This window comes from Triturus cristatus, chromosome 3_1 (genome assembly GCF_964204655.1).
Source record: "Triturus cristatus chromosome 3_1, aTriCri1.1, whole genome shotgun sequence".
NCBI classification, from domain to species: Eukaryota; Metazoa; Chordata; class Amphibia; order Caudata; family Salamandridae; genus Triturus; species Triturus cristatus.
In genome coordinates, this window is record NC_140583.1 from 678276561 (window position 1) to 678295828 (window position 19268).

At 45.8% G+C, this 19268-nt stretch overlaps 1 protein-coding gene across 1 annotated transcript in view; it reads left to right on the top strand.

Annotated features, from left to right (window-relative positions):
- The window catches only part of TRPM5 (transient receptor potential cation channel subfamily M member 5), a 561392-nt gene that overhangs the window by 20471 nt on the left and 521653 nt on the right, over positions 1-19268 (top strand). The window contains exon 2 of the mRNA XM_085646171.1: positions 18077-18233. Within this exon, the coding sequence (XP_085502297.1) occupies positions 18077-18233 (157 nt within the window). The remainder of the gene's footprint in view (positions 1-18076; positions 18234-19268) is intronic.

A 19268-nucleotide genomic window follows, 5' to 3' on the forward strand; every position in this document is an offset into this window, starting at 1 on the left:
GTAAAAATCAATGCCATGCTGCAAAAATGCGAAACGCAAACGCAAAAAATCATGCAATGAGGCCAATCACCGTCCAAAAATCAGCGAAAAGCAGACACAGACCTGCATATCCCATGCGTCTGGCGGGAAAATGCACTATAAAAGAATAAAAAAACCTAAACCAAAACAAACTGTGTAGCACCATGGATGCACCCGGATCGAGAGCAGAGGACAAGCCAAACCCCACAAGCCCCACAGAGGGCCAGCCAGGAACCCCGTGTTTGGGGAAGGGCAAGGAGAAATGGAAGAGGAAGACGGGGTTCAGTCCGCAGGAAGACCGGATCATAGTCACGGAGGTGACAGAACACCATCAACAACTGTTCGGCACCTCCACTGCATCACTGGCAACCCAAACAGAAATATGGCAGGCCATCATCACCAACGTCAATGCAGTCGGAGTGTCGAGGAGGTCAATGGAGGAGGTCAAGAGGCGCTGGCATGAAGTGCACAGCCAAACCAAAAAGAAACTCGCCACCAACAGGAAGGTAGCAACGGCGACTGGAGGTGGGAGTCCTGCGACACAGGAGGAGCAGGAGGAAATGGTGGCCACAGTAGGCAGTGTGGAGACGGTGGCAGGATTTGTGGCACTGGACACAGCTTGATACGACCTGACCCAACAGCAACAGGGTGAGTAACGACCAGGGACTGGGGGACGGGGGGAGATGGGCACAATGGCACACATGCACAATTATGTGTAGCACACTGCACACCCACAATGATCGTGGAACATGTCCCTGATAGCCATGGCACACTGCAGCACACATAGAAACACCAAGTAGGCCCCCGTCCACAATGTGCACAAAGGGGCCCCCCTCCCTATCACCAATATCACAACCGACCCATGCACATGTGCTGAATCCAGCAAAGCAGCGGCTCTGTGACCCACACTGACTATGCAAGTGACACTGCATGCCCGATAGCATGGCAGCAGCCCTAAAACATGATATGGCCCACGATTCGACATGGAGGTGGCCCAGTGTGGATCACATCCGTAAACGAGCAGGTCACACTCTGACATAGCCACGTGCACCCACAACACATGCCGTACAATACACGCAGCAGACGAACAATGCACCATGCCACAGAATCTGTCCGAGAGCACATATGACCCAAGTCATAAACAAATCAGCCCCCGAACATCACACAATTCCAAGTCACCCAGCTTCAAAGGGAGAAGGCTACACAAAATCAGAGTTGCAGGGGCAATTCCCCCACAATGCAGTACACACACATAGCAATCACAGAACATCAGCAATGACGGCAATGTGGCACAAAGTGCAACACCAACACCACAGGACAGGGGCCACAACAGGTTCCGCACGTGCATAGTAAACATCCACTCACATCTGGCATTGCCTGACACTGTGTGATGACAATGTATGGGTACTATGACACATCCGTCATGTCGTCGAAAAACACACTTACTGCCATCAAATAGCCAGCTCCACCAAAACAGTCACAATGTAAATTGGCATGCAGCCTGAATGTAAACATCTTCAACATACATGTGTAACTCTGTTAACCTGCATCTCCCCTTTACATTGCAGAGGGAAAAACAACACCTCCTGCAGAGCACACCACACTTCCCATCATTGATGATGAAGAGGACAACCTGCACATATGTCAAGACACCCTCCAACAGATATTGGACAGCCTCCGCACCCCATCCCCAAGAGAAGGGCAGGCCACCTGCCCTGAGGTGACCCCACCACCTACACAGACCTCACAGCAGGCAACACACACCACCAAGACTGTCTCCCAGGAAATGAAGTTCCAACAGCGTGTGTGGGCTTGCCAGGTGGATTTGGCTGAACAGCTGCGGGTGGGTTTTGAACTCTTGGCAGCCAGACTCGATGCCATTCGTGGGTGTCTGAGTCCCATCAGGGACCACGTACAGTCACTATCGGATAGCACCTGTACACACCATGCTCCACCACAGACCTTGGCAAACCTCGCTGGGGCCATCAATCGAATATAAGTACTGTCTGGTCAGACAGGCACCCGCGATGACAGCACAGAGTTGGCACAGATGCGGAAGTCAATGGAGACCATGGAGCAGATGCTGGCTGGAAGCATGGCTGCCACAACTGGACACCAGCGAGTAGTAGCTAGCTGGGAACTTCAGTGCCCTGCGGTTCATCATCTTGCCATTGCTGCCACTGAGCCTGTACCAGATGACTGAAGTGGGAACATCGACACACATCTCTGACCCCTGACGTGTCAGTGGCACACAGTGATGCAGCCATCACCCTGCCACACACACCGGACACACCGGACACAGAACCCGTATCAGGGGAGTAAGATGGGGATGGTAATTACTGTGTGAGGAAGGAGGCAGCAGCATCCATCACCGCCAAATGGCCTGTCCCTGCCTGGTTGTGCCCTATGCATCATGCCCTGGGACAATACCTCCCACTGACCCCCTGAACACTCTGCGACATTCCCCCGGACCCCGACACGGACGGCCATATCTTCACTTGAGGAACTTCGATTTTCGATCACGATCGAATCGACCCACCATTTTGTGACCCGCCGCCATTTTGTGTTGCCATCACTCAGGCAGCACGGCGAACGAAGTCCATTCTGCTTTTCCCGTAGCTCGGTGTCGAAATACGTCCTCAGCCTTATTTGCGAAGCTGGTGTTTGGACAAGCCGAGTACACTAATCCTTGTCTGGCTTTCCTAATCCCTGTTTCAACTATCTGTAGGCTCACACTATTCTTTCCTGATCATATCTTATCAACTGGCCTTCACTGTCTCCTGCTAGCATTCTCTCGTGTCACGACTGTCCTCTAACACACACAAGCGTATCTCACCACCTGCAAGTCTGTTAATGAATTAGTTCGGGGGTGGGATGACAAACACAGTTGGAGGAGAGGTCTCTTCGAGTCATCTGATATTTCTGTTTTCGAACCTTTCTTATTGGTTCCGCTTTGTTTTTCCACTTACCCTATTGGCTCTTTTCTTATATGCTTGGGGAGTGTGTCTCGTTAATAATTATGTATTGTATAGTATTTAATCTGATGCGCCACAGAGTGAAGTGGCAGTCTCCTGAGAACCTACTTTGTGTACTTCTAGGATAACTGTACTAGCTGCAGCTAAATAAATCCAATCTTCTAACGCCGACAGAGTGTCCCGTGTCTCTGTGTAGTGAAGCAGGTGAACTCCGAGGACAGAGGGCGTACCCTGCGCTGCCAGGCCCAAAAGGTTCTGGTTCTTCAATTGGCGCCCAACGTGGGGCGGCTTCAGTGGTACCGGTTCTGCTCGAAGGTCGTGAGGAACCCCGCAGGAAAATTCCGGAGGGTTCGCGAGCCACACTAAGCGACCCCTGTATGTCGAAAGTGGTCCGAAGGTCTTTTGCAGCGCGGTTACTCCTTCCTGACGGCTACTGACGACCGCTGCCCTGACTGCCGTCCTGCTTTGGCCCATTCCTATGATGATGTATGGTAAGGCGAGACGATAGACGGGCCTCTGTTGGTGGAAGAAGACGTCCTTAGTTAAGTATTTTCGTGGGTCGCGCCCACAATTTGGTTCTTTGTTTTATGTTCTTAGGTTTCTTAGATTTAGCATTTGCAAAGGCTAAAACCGAGGGTAAGTGCATTTGTGCTGCGTAAACTGAGTTTTACTCCCTTGAAGTTTGTGAACAGTCCGGAGACATCTCGAGATGCCTGGTCTGACTAAGTTTGGAAGAATTTGTTGTCTTGGTTGTAATAGGGACTCCCGACTTGAGGACTCTTGTCCGATTCCTTCGGTTGGAACTCCCACATATGAGCTCTATTCGAAACATGGTATCGGCCCCATTGCCTTTAACGAGACATGGACTCGATACACGAAGAAAGATGGTGTTCTCAAATGGCCAGAGAATGGTAGTTTTGACCCTGATGTGCTAGACAATTTGGAAGCAGTATTATTCAAAAGAAAAGCCCGGCCGGCAATGTTTGACTCTTTCCGCCTTTGGCGTAAGGAAGCCAAACAGAAAGAAATTAAACAAGCAAAACGAGATAGGAAAGCACAGGGTATGACAATTATACAGGGTGCCCAACAGTTCAAAAATGATGAAATTGACAATACGACTGAAATTTCAGAAAGACAACATTGTATGGCGATAGATAAATGCTATCCGGTGTTGCCTGTTTCTCCTTCTGATAATAAGAAAGATATAGAAGAGGATCCCCTAATGTCTCATTTACTAAGGTTGCCTCCACCCTATGCGCAAAATGCCAATATACCTCAGCCATTACAGCCTGCTCAGCTGCTGGTGGTACCTCCGCCGGTTCCGGCTCTTCAGCATTTGCCTCCTCCAGTATTACCGCCCTTGCCGGTTTTACCATTAGTCTCAACTTCTTTGCCTTCATCTCCTGATCTTAGCTCTCCTTTGCCTTCTGCTCCTCCTGCAATCTCCAGTCCTTCTCCTGTTAGTTCTCCTAATACTCTGTCTCCAGTTTTAATGTCAAATTCACCGTCTGTGCGTAAACGTCTCACAGATTCTGTCACTAGTATTCTATCTCCTTTCTTTGGAGCTTTTAATGTGTCTCCGGCTTTTGCTCGAAGACAATCTCGTAGTCAGTTTCCAGATTTTGAGGAACGAGAGAAGCTAGACTCTCTTGCACGAAGATGGATCAAGAAGGGTCCACAATATAGTGTACTTGATATCTTGCCTACCTTTTTGCAATGGAATGCGCCTACGCAGAGATATGTTTTTAATGTAATGTGCGACATTCTCATTAAAGAATGGGAAGATGTGAGTTCGAGTCCGATCTCACAAGATCTGTTAGATGTTCAAGCCGATTTTGAAAAAGGTCTTACTGTAGGTTCCAAAGTCGAGGAAGTTGTAAGGACACTTATCTCTCATAGATCCTTATTGTTTTCTCAGATTTTTCTTGATTCCGATCTGTCGGTTAAACTGACGTTGAAAAATTATCCTATGAGAGAGGTTCCTCCAGTATGGAAGGAAGAGGTTGCGGGTGTAGGTGCTAATCCAGCTATTCCTGCTCATTTTCAACGTATATGGGTACATGTGCCATGGAAGAGATCTGAAGTTTTGGCTCTTAAGCAGACTCTACCCGATCCTCGTAAGAACCCTGCAGGTTATTACAAAGAATTATCGCAGACAATCGATGCTTGTATTATGAACCTACCAGATATCGATATGTTGATGGGTAATGTCGTCCCACAGACAATATGGGCTAAGATTTGTAGAGAGGATCACGCACAGGAACTAGGTGCTACTTGGAATGTTATAGCTGATACAGATAGAGACCAAGTGGGTGGCGCAAAGCCTGATGCTTTGATCTCCTGGTAGAATCATTACGTTAATGAAAACTATGATGCCTGCACTGAGAGTTAATTGGGATAAGCTAGCAGCATGCAAGCAAAAGAAAGATTAAAGTGTCTCTGACTTCTTTACTCGTTTTGAGGAGACATTTATCGATCACAATGGTCAGGACATGGCTACCGAGGGTGGACAGCGATTATTCGTGGATAAATTTGTATTCAATTTGCTTCCCGAGCTGTCACACAAATTAAAAGATTCAGAAAGTTCTTGGGCTGTTTCCTCTTCTGCTCAGATATTGGCTACTGCACAATATTATGAGAATAGGGATAAAGAAGAAAAAGAAAAGCAAGAGAAAAAGACAAAAGATTTAAAAACGAAGGTTCTCTTGCAGCAAGCCTATCCGCCACGTTATGTTCAGCCTCAGACTCAGCAGCCACCGCAGTTTCAGAGATTGTATCAGAAACCTGAGCCATACATTCCGCGACCTTTGTTAGGTCCTAATCAATGTGCCTATTGTAGAGAGGAAGGTCATTTTAAGAGTGGTTGTCCGGTTTTATTGCAGCGCAATGGAGCGTTATCTGCTCCACGAGGTCGTGCTGGCCTCCAGTCAGCAAACAGAGGTAGAGGTCGAGGTGTGTTAACTCAAGAACAGCGTGCCCTTCTCCCAATTCCATGAACTACTTTGATCAGCAGAATGTGAGATCTACTCAGTATTATAATGAAGACCATTATGTTGAAGGCGAGAATGAGAGTCTTCATGCCAACTAGGACAGCCATGGACAAAGTAGAGGAGTTGTGCCAATCCCAGTAGATCAAAATGGTCCTTATGTTAACGTCACTACAATGGGTGTATCAGAGCCATTTCTTCTAAATACTGGAGCAATGAGAAGTTCTATCATTCATTCTAAACACCCTGGGGCACCTTTGTCTGGCTTAACGAATGTTTCTGTAGGATTCTCTGGCGCCACTGTTCACAATCCAGTTTCTTGCCCTTTGCCTATTTCAGTTGGTCCCTATGATTTGGAAGCTCCACTTCTGTTGACGAATGGTTGCGGTGAGAATCTGTTGGGTCTAGACCTATTGAAAAGAATGCATGCTACAATATATTGTTCTCCTTCTGGCGTACATCTCACTCTAGGTCAGAAGTTGATCTCCCCAATGTATTTGTCCAAAGATCAGTTTCCTCCTGAGTTGCTTTCTCTTCCAACAGCACTTTGGGCCACGGGTCCGAACGATGTGGGTTGTCTTGAGATACCGCCTTATGTTGTCACTCTCAAGCCCAATGTCGAATTACCACGTATCCCACAATATAGAATTTCTGCTGAAGGTGAAAAAGCACTTTTGGAAATCATTCATGACCTAATTCGGAAGGATGTGGTTGAAGAAACGAGAGGTAACACATGCAATAGTCCTATTCTTCCTGTTCTTAAACGTACTGATCCTTCTCAGCCTCCTGTGTACCGGTTTGTGATTGATCTGCGAGAAGTAAACAAAATTGTGTTTCTACAATTCCCTGTTGTTCCAGATATCACTGCTTTGTTGACTATGATACCTTCCACAGCGACTTGGTTTTCTGTTATCGATCTAAAGAATGCTTTCTTCAGTATTCCTATTGCAGAAGAGAGTAGGGACATTTTTGGTTTTTCTCTTGGAGGCCGAAGCTTCCGATTTAAGCGCGCACCCCAAGGCTATTGTGAAAGTCCCTCCATTTATAGCCAAGATTTGAAATGTCATCTTGATACTTTTCACTTGCCGATTGGTGCTGCTCTTATTCAATACATGGACGACTTATTAGTCGCTGCCGATACAAAAGATATCTGCAAAGATGTCACTGTTGCACTGTTACGCCACTTGTTTAAACTGAATCACAAGGTTTCACCTTCCAAACTACAGTATGTTTGTCGAGAGGTTACCTACTTGGGTCATCTCCTATCAAAGGAGGGACGACGATTGACACCAGAACGAATTCAAGCGATGGCACGAATGTCTGTAACATCCACACAAAGGGAAGTACATGCCTTTCTGGGTATCACTTCTTATTGTAGACAGTGGATCCCTAACTTCTCTTTGATCGCCAAACCTATGTTGGCACTCACTTTAAAAGATACGCCTCAGCCCCTTCCTTGGACTAATGAGTGCCAAAAGAGTTTCACTGATTTACGCACTGCTCTCTGTTCTGCTCCTGTACTAGGCACCCCAGATTACACTAAGCCTTTTACGCTGTATGTTCATGAGAGAGAAGGTTGTGCGTTGTCAGTCTTGACACAGCAATTTGGAGACAGACAGCGACCATGTGCTTATTTTTCGGCTACATTAGATCCCGTAGCTAAAGCATTGCCCAGTTGTCTCAAAGCCACAGCAGCCGCAGCAATTTCTATCTGACAGTCTGCTGGAATGGTGTTGGATAACACTCTCATTGTCAATGTGCCACATGCAGTGAATACTTTGCTAAACAGAACGAAAACACAGCATCTTACGAGTGCACGTCTAACTGGTTACGAGCTGACGCTTTTGGCTAGTCACGTACACATCAAACGATGTAATACCCTGAATCCAGCTACTTTGCTGCCCCTTCCAAATGAGGAGAGTGTTGAGGATCAGCATGATTGTTTCTTCCGTACTGAGGAAGAGACAAAAGGAAGAATTGACCTGAGAGACACACCACTAGAGAATCCGGATGGAACTCTATGGGTAGACGGTTCCTGTTTTAAAATGCCTAATGGAGATACGGTTTCAGCCTATGCTGTAACCACCTTACATACGATTGTGGAAACTGCACGCATTAGACACAATTCAGCGCAAGCAGCAGAGTTGATAGCACTGACGAGAGCTTGTGTATTATCGAAAGGGAAAAGAGTGAACGTGTACACTGACAGTCAGTATGCCTTTGGTGTAGCGTTCAGTTTTGGGCGTCTCTGGAAGGAAAGGGGATTCCTAACTTCACAGGGCACCAAAATACAGCATGGTCAGTTAGTGATTGATCTCTTTGAGTCACTTGCTTTACCCATCCAAATAGCGATAGTGAAGTGTAGTGCACACAAGAAGATTACGGATGATGTTGGTCGAGGAAATGCATTTGCTGATGAAATAGCAAAGAAAACAGCGAGCGATTCAACGAGTCGAATGTATATGGCAGGTCCTGCGAATTGGGTCAGAGAGAGAGGAATGTGTGAGAATACAGTGGAAAGCGTGAAAGCGATTCAGAAAGAGGCTTCAGAAAGAGAGTTGAGCAAGTGGAGAGAAAGTACGGGAATGTTAGATGAGAAAGGTTGTTGGGTAGAATTATCCGAACATCAACGTTGGTTGTTACCAGATGCTTATGTACTCCCACTGGTTACTATGGCTCATGGTCCAGCTCACCTAAGTGCAAAAGGCATTTGTAAACTTTTGCCCCCAGTGTGGCAAAACGAGAACATCCCAAAATGTGCAGACAATATGGTAAAGCATTGTATTGTTTGTCTGATGTATAATCCAGGAAAGGGAACCCCAACTCGAGCAGGTCACTTTGCTCCTCCGACATACCCATTTGAAGTGTTGTAAATCGATTACATTCATATGGATCGATGCAACAACCTCAAATATGCTCTGGAGGTAGTATGTGCCTTTTCGAGGTGGATAGAAGCATACCCTTTGAAAGATAATACAGCTTTGTCCACAGCTAAAATCCTACTAAAAGAGTTCTTTCCCAGGTTTGGTTTGCCGCGCATTGTCTGGAGTGACAATGGGAGTGAATTTGTTGGCCAAGTCATGCAGAAAGTTTGTGCAGTCTTGGAATCAAGCAAAAGTTCCACGCGGCAAATCATCCACAATCAGCGGGTTTAGTAGAATGTTACAATGGAACTCTGAAGTTGAAATTAGCAAAGGTTCAAGCAAGTACGGGACTTAATTGGCCTGATGCTTTGCCGTTAGCTCTGCTATCCACCAGAACTGCAGTACACTATCGTTTGGGACTTAGCCCTTACGAAGTGGTATTTGGCCGTCCAGCCAACGTATGGGGAATACCTCGCCCTAAGAAATTCTCAGACTTGCCCTATCCAATGTTGATTGACTATCTGCATGACCTTACAACTAAATTGCGTGTTCATCATCAACAGGTTCAGAGTGCTCTCCGACCAGGTGACTGGGTCTGTGTGAAGAATTTTCAAAAGTCGAATAGTCTGCAGCCCAGGTGGCGTGAGCCTTGAGTGGTGTTACTTACCACAAGAACAGCCGTCAAAGTTGAAGGAAAAAAGAACTGGATTCACGGTGTGCATTGCAAGAAAGTACCTTTGCCTTTGCCTTTTGATCAGTGGGTTCGTAGAGGGGTTGGTGACTGTGAAGGCGAAACAGTTCCATGATTTGTATCCTTTAGCGATGCACACCTGAATGGGACATTGTCTGAGAAAGAGGATGACGACATTTTACAAGAAGCAATTCCATCGCATCGTCGCTTGAATACGACTGAACCAAGAACATTGTTTCGAGATCAGGGTTTTGCGGGGAAGGAACATTATAACCTTAGGCCCAGACAAAAGAACAATTGAGACTTTCTTCTCCCTTGTGTAGTGTTCTGTTTTGGTTGCAGGGTCACGGTAGGAGTCTAGGTCACGACCTGAGTAGTGACAATAGGTCTGCAGGATCCTCAGTGTCATAGGACGGTAGAGCATCGTGACTTCAGTGATTGAGAAAGATTGCCGTGAGCATCCACTAGTAAAAATGGAAACTACACCAAGTAATAAAGAGAGAAGAGATGGAGTGAAGAAAGCATCTTGTAAAATAATGTACAGTCGTTATAGTATAACTCTATGTGTTTCTATATCATTATGTATAGCTTTGGCGATTATTGGTTGGATAATTTATATTTTGCAGCCAAGAAACACCTCCCCTTCTTCCTCTTTGTCTTCTTCTACTATCTCTCCACACCTCTTTCATACTTTTCCTTCACATGAACTTGTCAGAAGAACCGAGTATTACAAAAATTCCTTTATCCAACTATTACACCAGCATCAATTAGTGGTTAACACAACTGATTGTTGGGTATGTGGTCTTATGCCACATACCACCGAGAAAGGAATGCCATATCTAGTTCTTCCTTTTTCTTATGAGGGTTCTGCTTGGGCATTCTTCGTCATTTTCTCCAATGCTTATCAAAGCAAATTCAGACGGTCTGTTACTTCACAAATTAATTATCCGGATTTTAGTCATAGTTCCTTAATTAAGGGTATGGTAGTTATGGCAAAAATCATGGAGAACAGCAAAATTTCCATTGACGAAAGGAAAGCATACACCAATTGGAACGTCACCCAATATACGTCGAGTCTTAATAATAAAGTGGGAAAGGGAAAGTCCTCGCCAATCTGGACTATACCGCATCAAGGTAACTTCTGTTTAAAAATAAACGATCGTTCTTCTGACACTGCACAAAAGAGTAACTGTTCCTACACATACATTTATTCTTCTCCAAACTCGCCTCCTCTAGTACCGTCTCAAGGCACCTATTTCATCTGCTATGATAGAGCTTATACTTGGTTACCAACGGGTTTCTCTGGTACTTGCTACATAGCCTTCCTTCTTCCTCCTACTTACACTGCTTCTGCCAATTATCACCGAACCCGTTTCAGCTGAGGAATTATTGATTCAAAAGACACCACAGGACAAGAGGGGGGAGATTTCCTTAAAGGTTTTCTTCCCTTCTGGGATCCAATGGCCAACAGCAGAAATATAAGGCAACTGGTCCGTGTCGTAGAGACTACAATACACATCACTGTAGGAGCCTTAAGTAATATCACGGCAGAACTACAGGCGGATCGTCTTATGACCTTACAAAACCGAGTTGCCTTAGACTTTATTCTTGCCGATCGTGGTGGAGTGTGTAAATTGATCGGGTCAAGCTGCTGTATTTTCATTCCTAATGACGTTCCAACAGTATACCAAGCTATCTCCAAGTTGCACATAATCTCCGAGTTTATTCATCAGGACGAAGGAGATTGGTCTTTAACGGAATGGTTTTGGGAACTACTGTCCAAATGGGTTTGGAAAGCATTGACATTCCTTGGAATAATCTTGACCATTGTATTTTCTTGTTGCCTTTGTATGCACTGTGGTCCCGCTATCTGTGATCTTTGTGCTACTATGTGCATCCCAAAACCCAAACCACAAGTAACGGAAAACATAAGAATGATGTTACAGCAACAGCTCGATGACCTCATGGCTATTGACGTGGACTCAGATTAACGTGAGTCTATCTTGTCTGAGTTCTGGCAAAAGGAGGGTCTGAGGAACTTCGATTTTCGATCACGATCGAATCGACCCGCCATTTTGTGACCCACCGCCATTTTGTGTTGCCATCACTCAGGCAGCACGGTGAACGAAGTCTATTCTGCTTTTCCCGTAGCTCGGTGTCGAAATACGTCCTCGGCCTTATTTGCGAAGCTGGTGTTTGGACTAGCCGAGTACACTAATCCTTGTCTGGCTTTCCTAATCCCTGTTTCAACTATCTGTAGGCTCACTCTATTCTTTCCTGATCATATCTTATCAACTGGCCTTCACTGTCTCCTGCTAGCATTCTCTCGTGTCACGACTGTCCTCTAACACACACAAGCGCATCTCACCACCTGCAAGTCTGTTAATGAATTAGTTTGGGGGTGGGATGACAAACACAGTTGGAGGAGAGGTCTCTTCGAGTCATCTGATATTTCTGTTTTCGAACCTTTCTTATTGGTTCCACTTTGTTTTTCCACTTACCCTATTGGCTCTTTTCTTATATGCTTGGGGAGTGTGTCTCGTTAATAATTATGTATTGTATAGTATTTAATCTGATGCGCCACAGAGTGAAGTGGCAGTCTCCTGAGAACCTACTTTGTGTACTTCTAGGATAACTGTACTAGCTGCAGCTAAATAAATCCAATCTTCTAACGCCGACAGAGTGTCCCGTGTCTCTGTGTAGCGAAGCAGGTGAACTCCGAGGACAGAGGGCGTACCCTGCGCCGCCAGGCCCAAAAGGTTCTGGTTCTTCACACTGCTGGACAATTACACAGCAATCCTGCTGCGGACTGCACTCCCCCTCTTCCTAATCACTTTTCAATCCCCAACGGACTCTGGTTGGCCCACCACTGGGCTTCCATGTAATGTGGGCTTGGATGGCCATGTACAGCTCCGTCAATCACCTGAATGTGAATAAAACATTCTAAATCACACAGATGTATCATGACTATGTTCACTCACATATGGAAGTATGGCTGGATGTAGGGACAATGATTGCACATGAAGGTACACCCTGGTAATTGACATCTATGTGCATGTGTATCCCTGAGACACATAGCCAATTGGATGACTGTGAAGGTGTGTACTAGCTATGTCCCCATTGCACATCAACAACAAACTAACAACCCCCCAACGTAGGCACACGTCCATGTGTTGAATAGGGCTGTGTGTAGGAATGACCGAATCGGTAGCAGGCCAGGAGTGCTGTCCTACATCACATGTGACAACATTGCTCCACATGGTCAGAGGTTGGACATCATATTCACATTGCTGAAGTAACGCAAGTGCACAGGTCGGCCAGCAACTATCCCAAAACAATGTCTGGCTCACAGAGGTGGAGCTTGCAAAATGGAGCCACCCCCATTGTACATGCGTCAGTCAGTTCCTCCCTGTGTAGGGACGATGCTCATTGTGGCACACAAGTGGGCAATCTAATCAACACACATCACAGTTAGACACCAGTAGAGTGGCATAGACTTTATTGGCATGTGCGTGTCAGTACGGACGTGGCTACAGCCACAACAGACAGGGACATGCTTAAGACACTTACACGCAGCATGGGAACATGTCGAGGTTCAGAAAATGGTAAGTCAAAAATGGACAACAATCATCACGGATGGCAACGGTCTCAGCCCACCTTGCCTTGCTGGATGAGTCATGTGTTGTTTGGCGTCTGCCCGTTGCCCTGTGTGAGGGGGCATGACTCACTGCCCATGGGATCTGCATAGTGCTCTGCCACCGGACTGCACCGATTGTCTGCTCTGCTGACAGTGATCAGGTGAAAGGGTCCGACAGGTTCATATGTCGCGCTACAGTGCCATGTGTGTACTCTCCCCCCAGCAGTGTGTCTGAATTGGTAATGTTGCCAAACGATGCTGTGTTGCTCCGACATGGACCTGCATCACCTTGCACAGGTGTGTGTACACACGCACAGTTCCACACACATGCATCCAGAGTCCTGATGAAGACAGACATGTCCTCTGTTGTGGTGGGATATGTGAGCATTCCCCACTATGCAACAAGTTGTTGGGACCTGTGCTGTGGGTGACAATCTGATGTGGCTGCAGGAACGAAGTTACTCGTCCATGAATGCCTGTGCAGCTTCTTGTGCAATGTGTTCCAATAGTACATCATTGTCGTGTTCAAGGAACACCAGGGTGAGCCAATCCATTAACTGGTCTGGGCAGGTGTGCTCAGTCCACGCTGTTTCACCAATCTGCAACACAGCCCAATAGGGGAGCGCCTCGATGTGGTCACTGCACACAAGGAATTGTGCAATCTCCCATGCGCAACTGCCAATACATACGCAGTATGTCAAGGCATCCCATGCACGGCTGTCTCGGTTACACTCCTGTTCATGATCCAACAGGGGGCGCAGACACAATTCATAATCCAATTCATCTACGGTTGTGTTGGATAGGCAGACATCCATGGGATCCTTAAATGTGCATGCTCGGCAGTGGAACCAGGGCTGGGCGCAGGTGACGTAGGCAAAGCATCCCATGCACGGCTGTCTCGGTAACACTCCTATTCATGATCCAACAGGGGGCGCAGACACAAGTCATAATCCAATTAATCTATGGTTGTGTTGGATAGGCAGACATCCATGGGACACTCAAATGTGCATGTTCGGCAGTGGAACCAGGGCTGGATGCAGGTGACGTAGGCAAGGCGGAAGGTCAGCCGGTAACTGATCCGCGCCAGTGGCAGTGCTCCCAGTAAATGCAGCATACGTGCACGGTACTGTTCCACGTGACAGGGGTTGTTCATGTGCCCGGAATGACCTGTCATTGCGTTAGTGCGTCTCGTGTAACCGGCACTCTGCTGGACTGCGGAAGTTGTGTGGAAGGTAGGCCACAGCTCTGGGCAATGATTTGAATGTGTGTGCAACGCTGGGGAGAATGGTTTGCTGTTTCCGTGAGTGTCATGGGCATCCCATGCGGGGGTACCTCAGGCAGGGGCTTCTGTGTGTGGGGTGTGGATAAGTCGAATAGTTCATTGGCGCAATGCGTGGTGTGGGAGTCATCCCCATCTGCCATGGCATCTCTCTCAGGGTGTTCCAGCTGCATCCTGGACTAAGGTCGGAGGTGCAGTTGTCCTCCCGCCTTCTGCATTGGAACAATGAAGCTTTCATCCCTGATGTTTGTTTGACTGCTACTTGCATTTTCGGAATGTGATGTGGCTTTTGCGCTGAGATTCAGACAAGGCCTTGGGCTCATGGTGTACCGATGGCAATACACACACACAAGTTGGCATGCGGAGCCAGGTGCCCGAAAGGCCTTGCGCTGCTTGTGCAATCTCACTCTGTCTCTCTTCCTCGCTGTCTTCCTCCCTCTCTCCGTCTCTTTCCTTTGTTGGGCGCATGGCACACCTTCTGCTCTTGGATTTTGTCTTCCAGGCTGTGTCCTACAGATTGTCCAGTGAGGACACGCTAGGACTCATCGGAATGGTTGTTTTGGCTTTTGTTTGAATGGTGTTTTGTGTTGATGATTGCATTGATGTATGACTAATTCTCCATTTTCAGCCACGCATGTATGTTGATGTTCCTGCTTGTGCGACATCAGGCAAAATATTTGTTTTGGGATTCGTGGTGTTAGTGTGCAGTTTCTTTTTCCGGGGTTGGAGGGGTCCGGGGGGGTGTTGCGGGCACTGGGTTGTGTCTGTGGGTTTTGAGGCCCTCTTGGGTGACCATGCTGTATGTTCAGTGGCTCGGGGGCATCTGTTGTTCTTCATGTGTGGCTATGGGCTGTGTTCCCTTGTCTGGTGCAGGTTGTGGTACGGCTTTGCACCAGGTCTGAGCAGGTGTTAATTTCCTGGTGCTAACGCGCCTTATCGCCTGTTTTGTGTTCCTATTGTAGATCTGTCTGGTTGTTGAGAATGTTGCGGAGTGATGTTGTTGCTGATTTCGGCTCGGGAACGCCTACTCTGCATCTCATTAGCGATTGTTGCCGGGGTCATCCGTGGCGATGTTTGTTGCGGATGCTAACGCGGGAAAAGTGGTGCTGCTGGCTGTTTGCACCGGCTTGTGAATGGGGAGGTAAATTTATTACAACTTTGGCTGCGCTAAAGTGCCGTTAAATCGGAGATAGATCCTTGTGAATATCCCCCTAACTTTCCTGGCCAGGCTGTTTAATTTTAAAATAGAAGTATTGCAAATATTACCAGCGGGAATCAAAATCTTTTGCCTTAGTAGGGCAGCAATGGCTGGCCAGGTTCCCTCCTCTGTTTCAGGTTGAAGGAGGTATTATGGCATGCTGGGAAATGTAATGTGAAATCTAATCTGTTAAAAATATTAGCAGTCAAAATGCATCCTACATACAGAGATTAACAAAAAAACGACCAATACAATTAAACAAGTGGTTGTCATGCAGCAATGGAGTTAGTAAAGAGGCGGGTGGAGGGAGGGCTTCATTGTGTATTTCAGCTTCAAATCCAGCGATAACATGCTGCTAGTGACACTATCAGGATGTGGAGAAACAGAACGATCCTCTTCCTAGTGCGGCGCAGACACAATAGGGGCCAGCCGCGGCCCGTGGAGGGAGTTCCGTGGGGGCGGGAGGGGCAGGGGGGGTTCTAAAAACCGGAATATGGACAATTGCAGGTAAGTAAACAATTAAATAAATAAAACGAATTTCGTAGCGCGCGCTGCATCGCTCGTGCACCGGCCCGTTCCTCACCTTTAATTGTTGGTGCCGCTTCTACCGGCTATCTTGACTCCAGCTGTTGTTCACCAGGCTCCCCATGAGCCTCTACTCAGTGCGGCACTATCGGGCCACCCATGATAGCATAAACCCAATCACTCACTGCTGTTGCCGGTAACTCACCGGAGCTCCGCCTCAGTCATCTCAGGGTTGATGTGTAGTTGACTGAATCAGAAATTCACGTTTCGCTTCTCAAATCCCGCGCATATAGAACTTAGCTGTCAGTTAACACAGAACTGGGAGAAACGTCATCCATCGTCCCCCCATCGACCCCCCATCATCCGCCCGCCTCCAGAGAGACTTCACGGTCAACAAGCAGCCGTCCATGGACGGCAGCATTTACAAAGGATAAAGACACAAGCCAATGAAAAATATGGGCAGTGGAGTGGGCGGGGCTTCTCTTCCGTACTGAACTTCCACAGATCTTTGCAGAGCAGCACTTGCGAGCTGGCTCAGGCTCGACCTAAAAATGTTGCCCCTGCAAAAAACTCCTGTTAGCACAGGGATATAATATAGCTGTGAACTTAAGGCCATATGTGGCACAGACCAGTTACAATAGAAGCAGGATTATGAAGTGGACTTAAATGTATGATATTTGTAAAAAGCAAAGAACATTAGAGGTGTTTTTGGCTGGAACTCATGTAGTAGTGGTGACTAGCCACAAATACCCGGGCTGACCTTAGGTTATGCTCTTAATTGAAAGCAAGACTGCAATGATTTGAAAAGGTTTGGGATCAGCAATAAAGATGTACTTCGATCCAATAGTGCATGGTGGATCAACGTTAAGGACACATGAAGGGCCTATATAGCAAATCTGCTTGGTTTAATGAGGTCTGGCGAATCAATATGGAGAACTAAAGAAATTAAATTTTGGTTTGCTTGAGGGGGCCAGTTTAAAGAAAGCTGTTAGTTTTCCAGCTTCCACCCCAATCTAGGCTGTTCCACTTCGAAGAGGTATTATATAGACCAATATGGTGGCCATTCAATCCCTTTTGATGAACAGTTGTGATTTAAAGGTATCTATGCCAGGAACTTAATTGATTCTGATAGCCCAAATAGCGAGCTAAAAAATAGAAAAATGCTTGGGGAAAAAAGCAGACGGCTGACATTTGGCTGAAATTCCTTAGGTGCACTTGCTAAAATTACTAAATCTAAATGTAAGCCCAGAATAAAGCAGATATTGACACAAGTGCATGAGAGGTCTGATATAGAACATTTAGGAGGGCTATCCTCGCATAGAACATATGTGTAGCACTACAAAAAGGGTTTAAATTGTAGCAAATCACTCCTGGAAGACAAAAAATAATGTGGCTGTTCAAAATTAATTAATTTCCTTTCTTTGAAACTATATACCTGCAATGTAAGATTATGTTGAATGTATACAAAGTAAATAGAACGTATCGTATAAGAGTGTGACACTTTAAACCAGAGATACTGGGATTTTTTAATATGGATTTAGCTCTTGCTTGGATTTGTTTATTTATTCTTATTTACTTTGAAACTTTTAAGAAAAATGTTGACTTTTGTCACATTGAAAACTGACATTGTTTTAAATGAAATGTGTAGAATCAAGTTTAGGACGATTGAAATCATTTTATAAACAATGTATTAAATTTAGATTTTATTTTGTCAAATTTGATTCGGTTAACAACAAACAAGTCAAATAAGTCCAAAAATGGCAGGTATCAGGCATATAAAGCAACATCCATCAAATATTTCAGCCCGGGGTTTGTGGAGAAACTTGGTGCCACCCAAAGGTGGAAAGGTATTGGTTTGTTAAATATTTTCCTACCAAATGACAAACTTATGTATTTTTATAGTGGTGAAGATGCCTGTTCCAGTATTCAGATGGTTTCAGAGAAAGAGGATGCAGAGATGGCGTATCATAACTTAGATAAAGTCCAAACAGATATGAGAGACTTCCAGTATATCACTGGCGAAATTGACTTTATGAATTTTGGAAATAAATGTGCCAAGGTATGTAAAATTTCAATTTTAATATGGGTTTGTGGTGACATCATTCTAGCGATCTATATAATCTCTGCTTTAAAATATGTTTGTTACTATTGTGTTTCCCAAGATATGAGTTTTAGTGCTATCATTAATTACCAAATTAATACCATCCAATGTAAATATGATTAAACAGTTAGAGTAGTCAGAGGCAACGTGAATACACACTTACATTTAAGTCTAACACAAAATATGGCAACAGTAAGTGCAGAGCATGTAGATAAAGGAGGTTTCTGTCAGGAACGCTCCCATCTCATCTGGTTCTGTTGCTAGAGTGTGAGGCAACCCCAGTCCAGGCAGCGTAGTTTATCCTTTTGAGCTCTCGAAAGTTGGCTGTGTAGAAAATGTTGTGATATATATTGTGGTTCCTTATTCAAGCATGTGTGATGGCATCCACACATTAGATCTATTTTTAAGAACCACCTTGTGCTGTATATTTCTGTGTTTATGTCATTTACAGTGGGTATTAGGTGGCATTATCAAAGCATGACTTTCTTCAGCATTTTCATATCCATGCAAATACGGAATGCTCCCAGCTGTTTTGCCTTCTTTGCTACTACGATATGTGGCACTCATGTAGTGGGTGCTTCTGCTTTCTATATGATTCTTGCTCTCTCGAAGTTCTTTAAATGTTGCTCTACGTGCATGTGTACATGGAACAGGATTTGTTTATGATGAAGAGCCACTGACTGAATTGTGCGTTCTATGTGGATCTTCACTAATGTCCCCTTTAACATCAAACGCCACAGAATGTCTTTGAACTCTCCTAACTTCAGTGCAATGCTCTGTTGTTGCGCCCCAAAAGTTAATGAGATGAGTTCCAGCAATTCAGCCACACTTCAGCAACACGGTCCCTTTATATTTAGTTTCAAAGAAGTGAGCAGAGTAGTGTCCTATGTTTATGGTGAATACTCCAACTAAGTCTATGGGTGCAGCTGCCATATGCATGCATATATTCTCGTCGAGTAAGGCCAGCGTCAGGCACAGTTTATGACAGTCCAT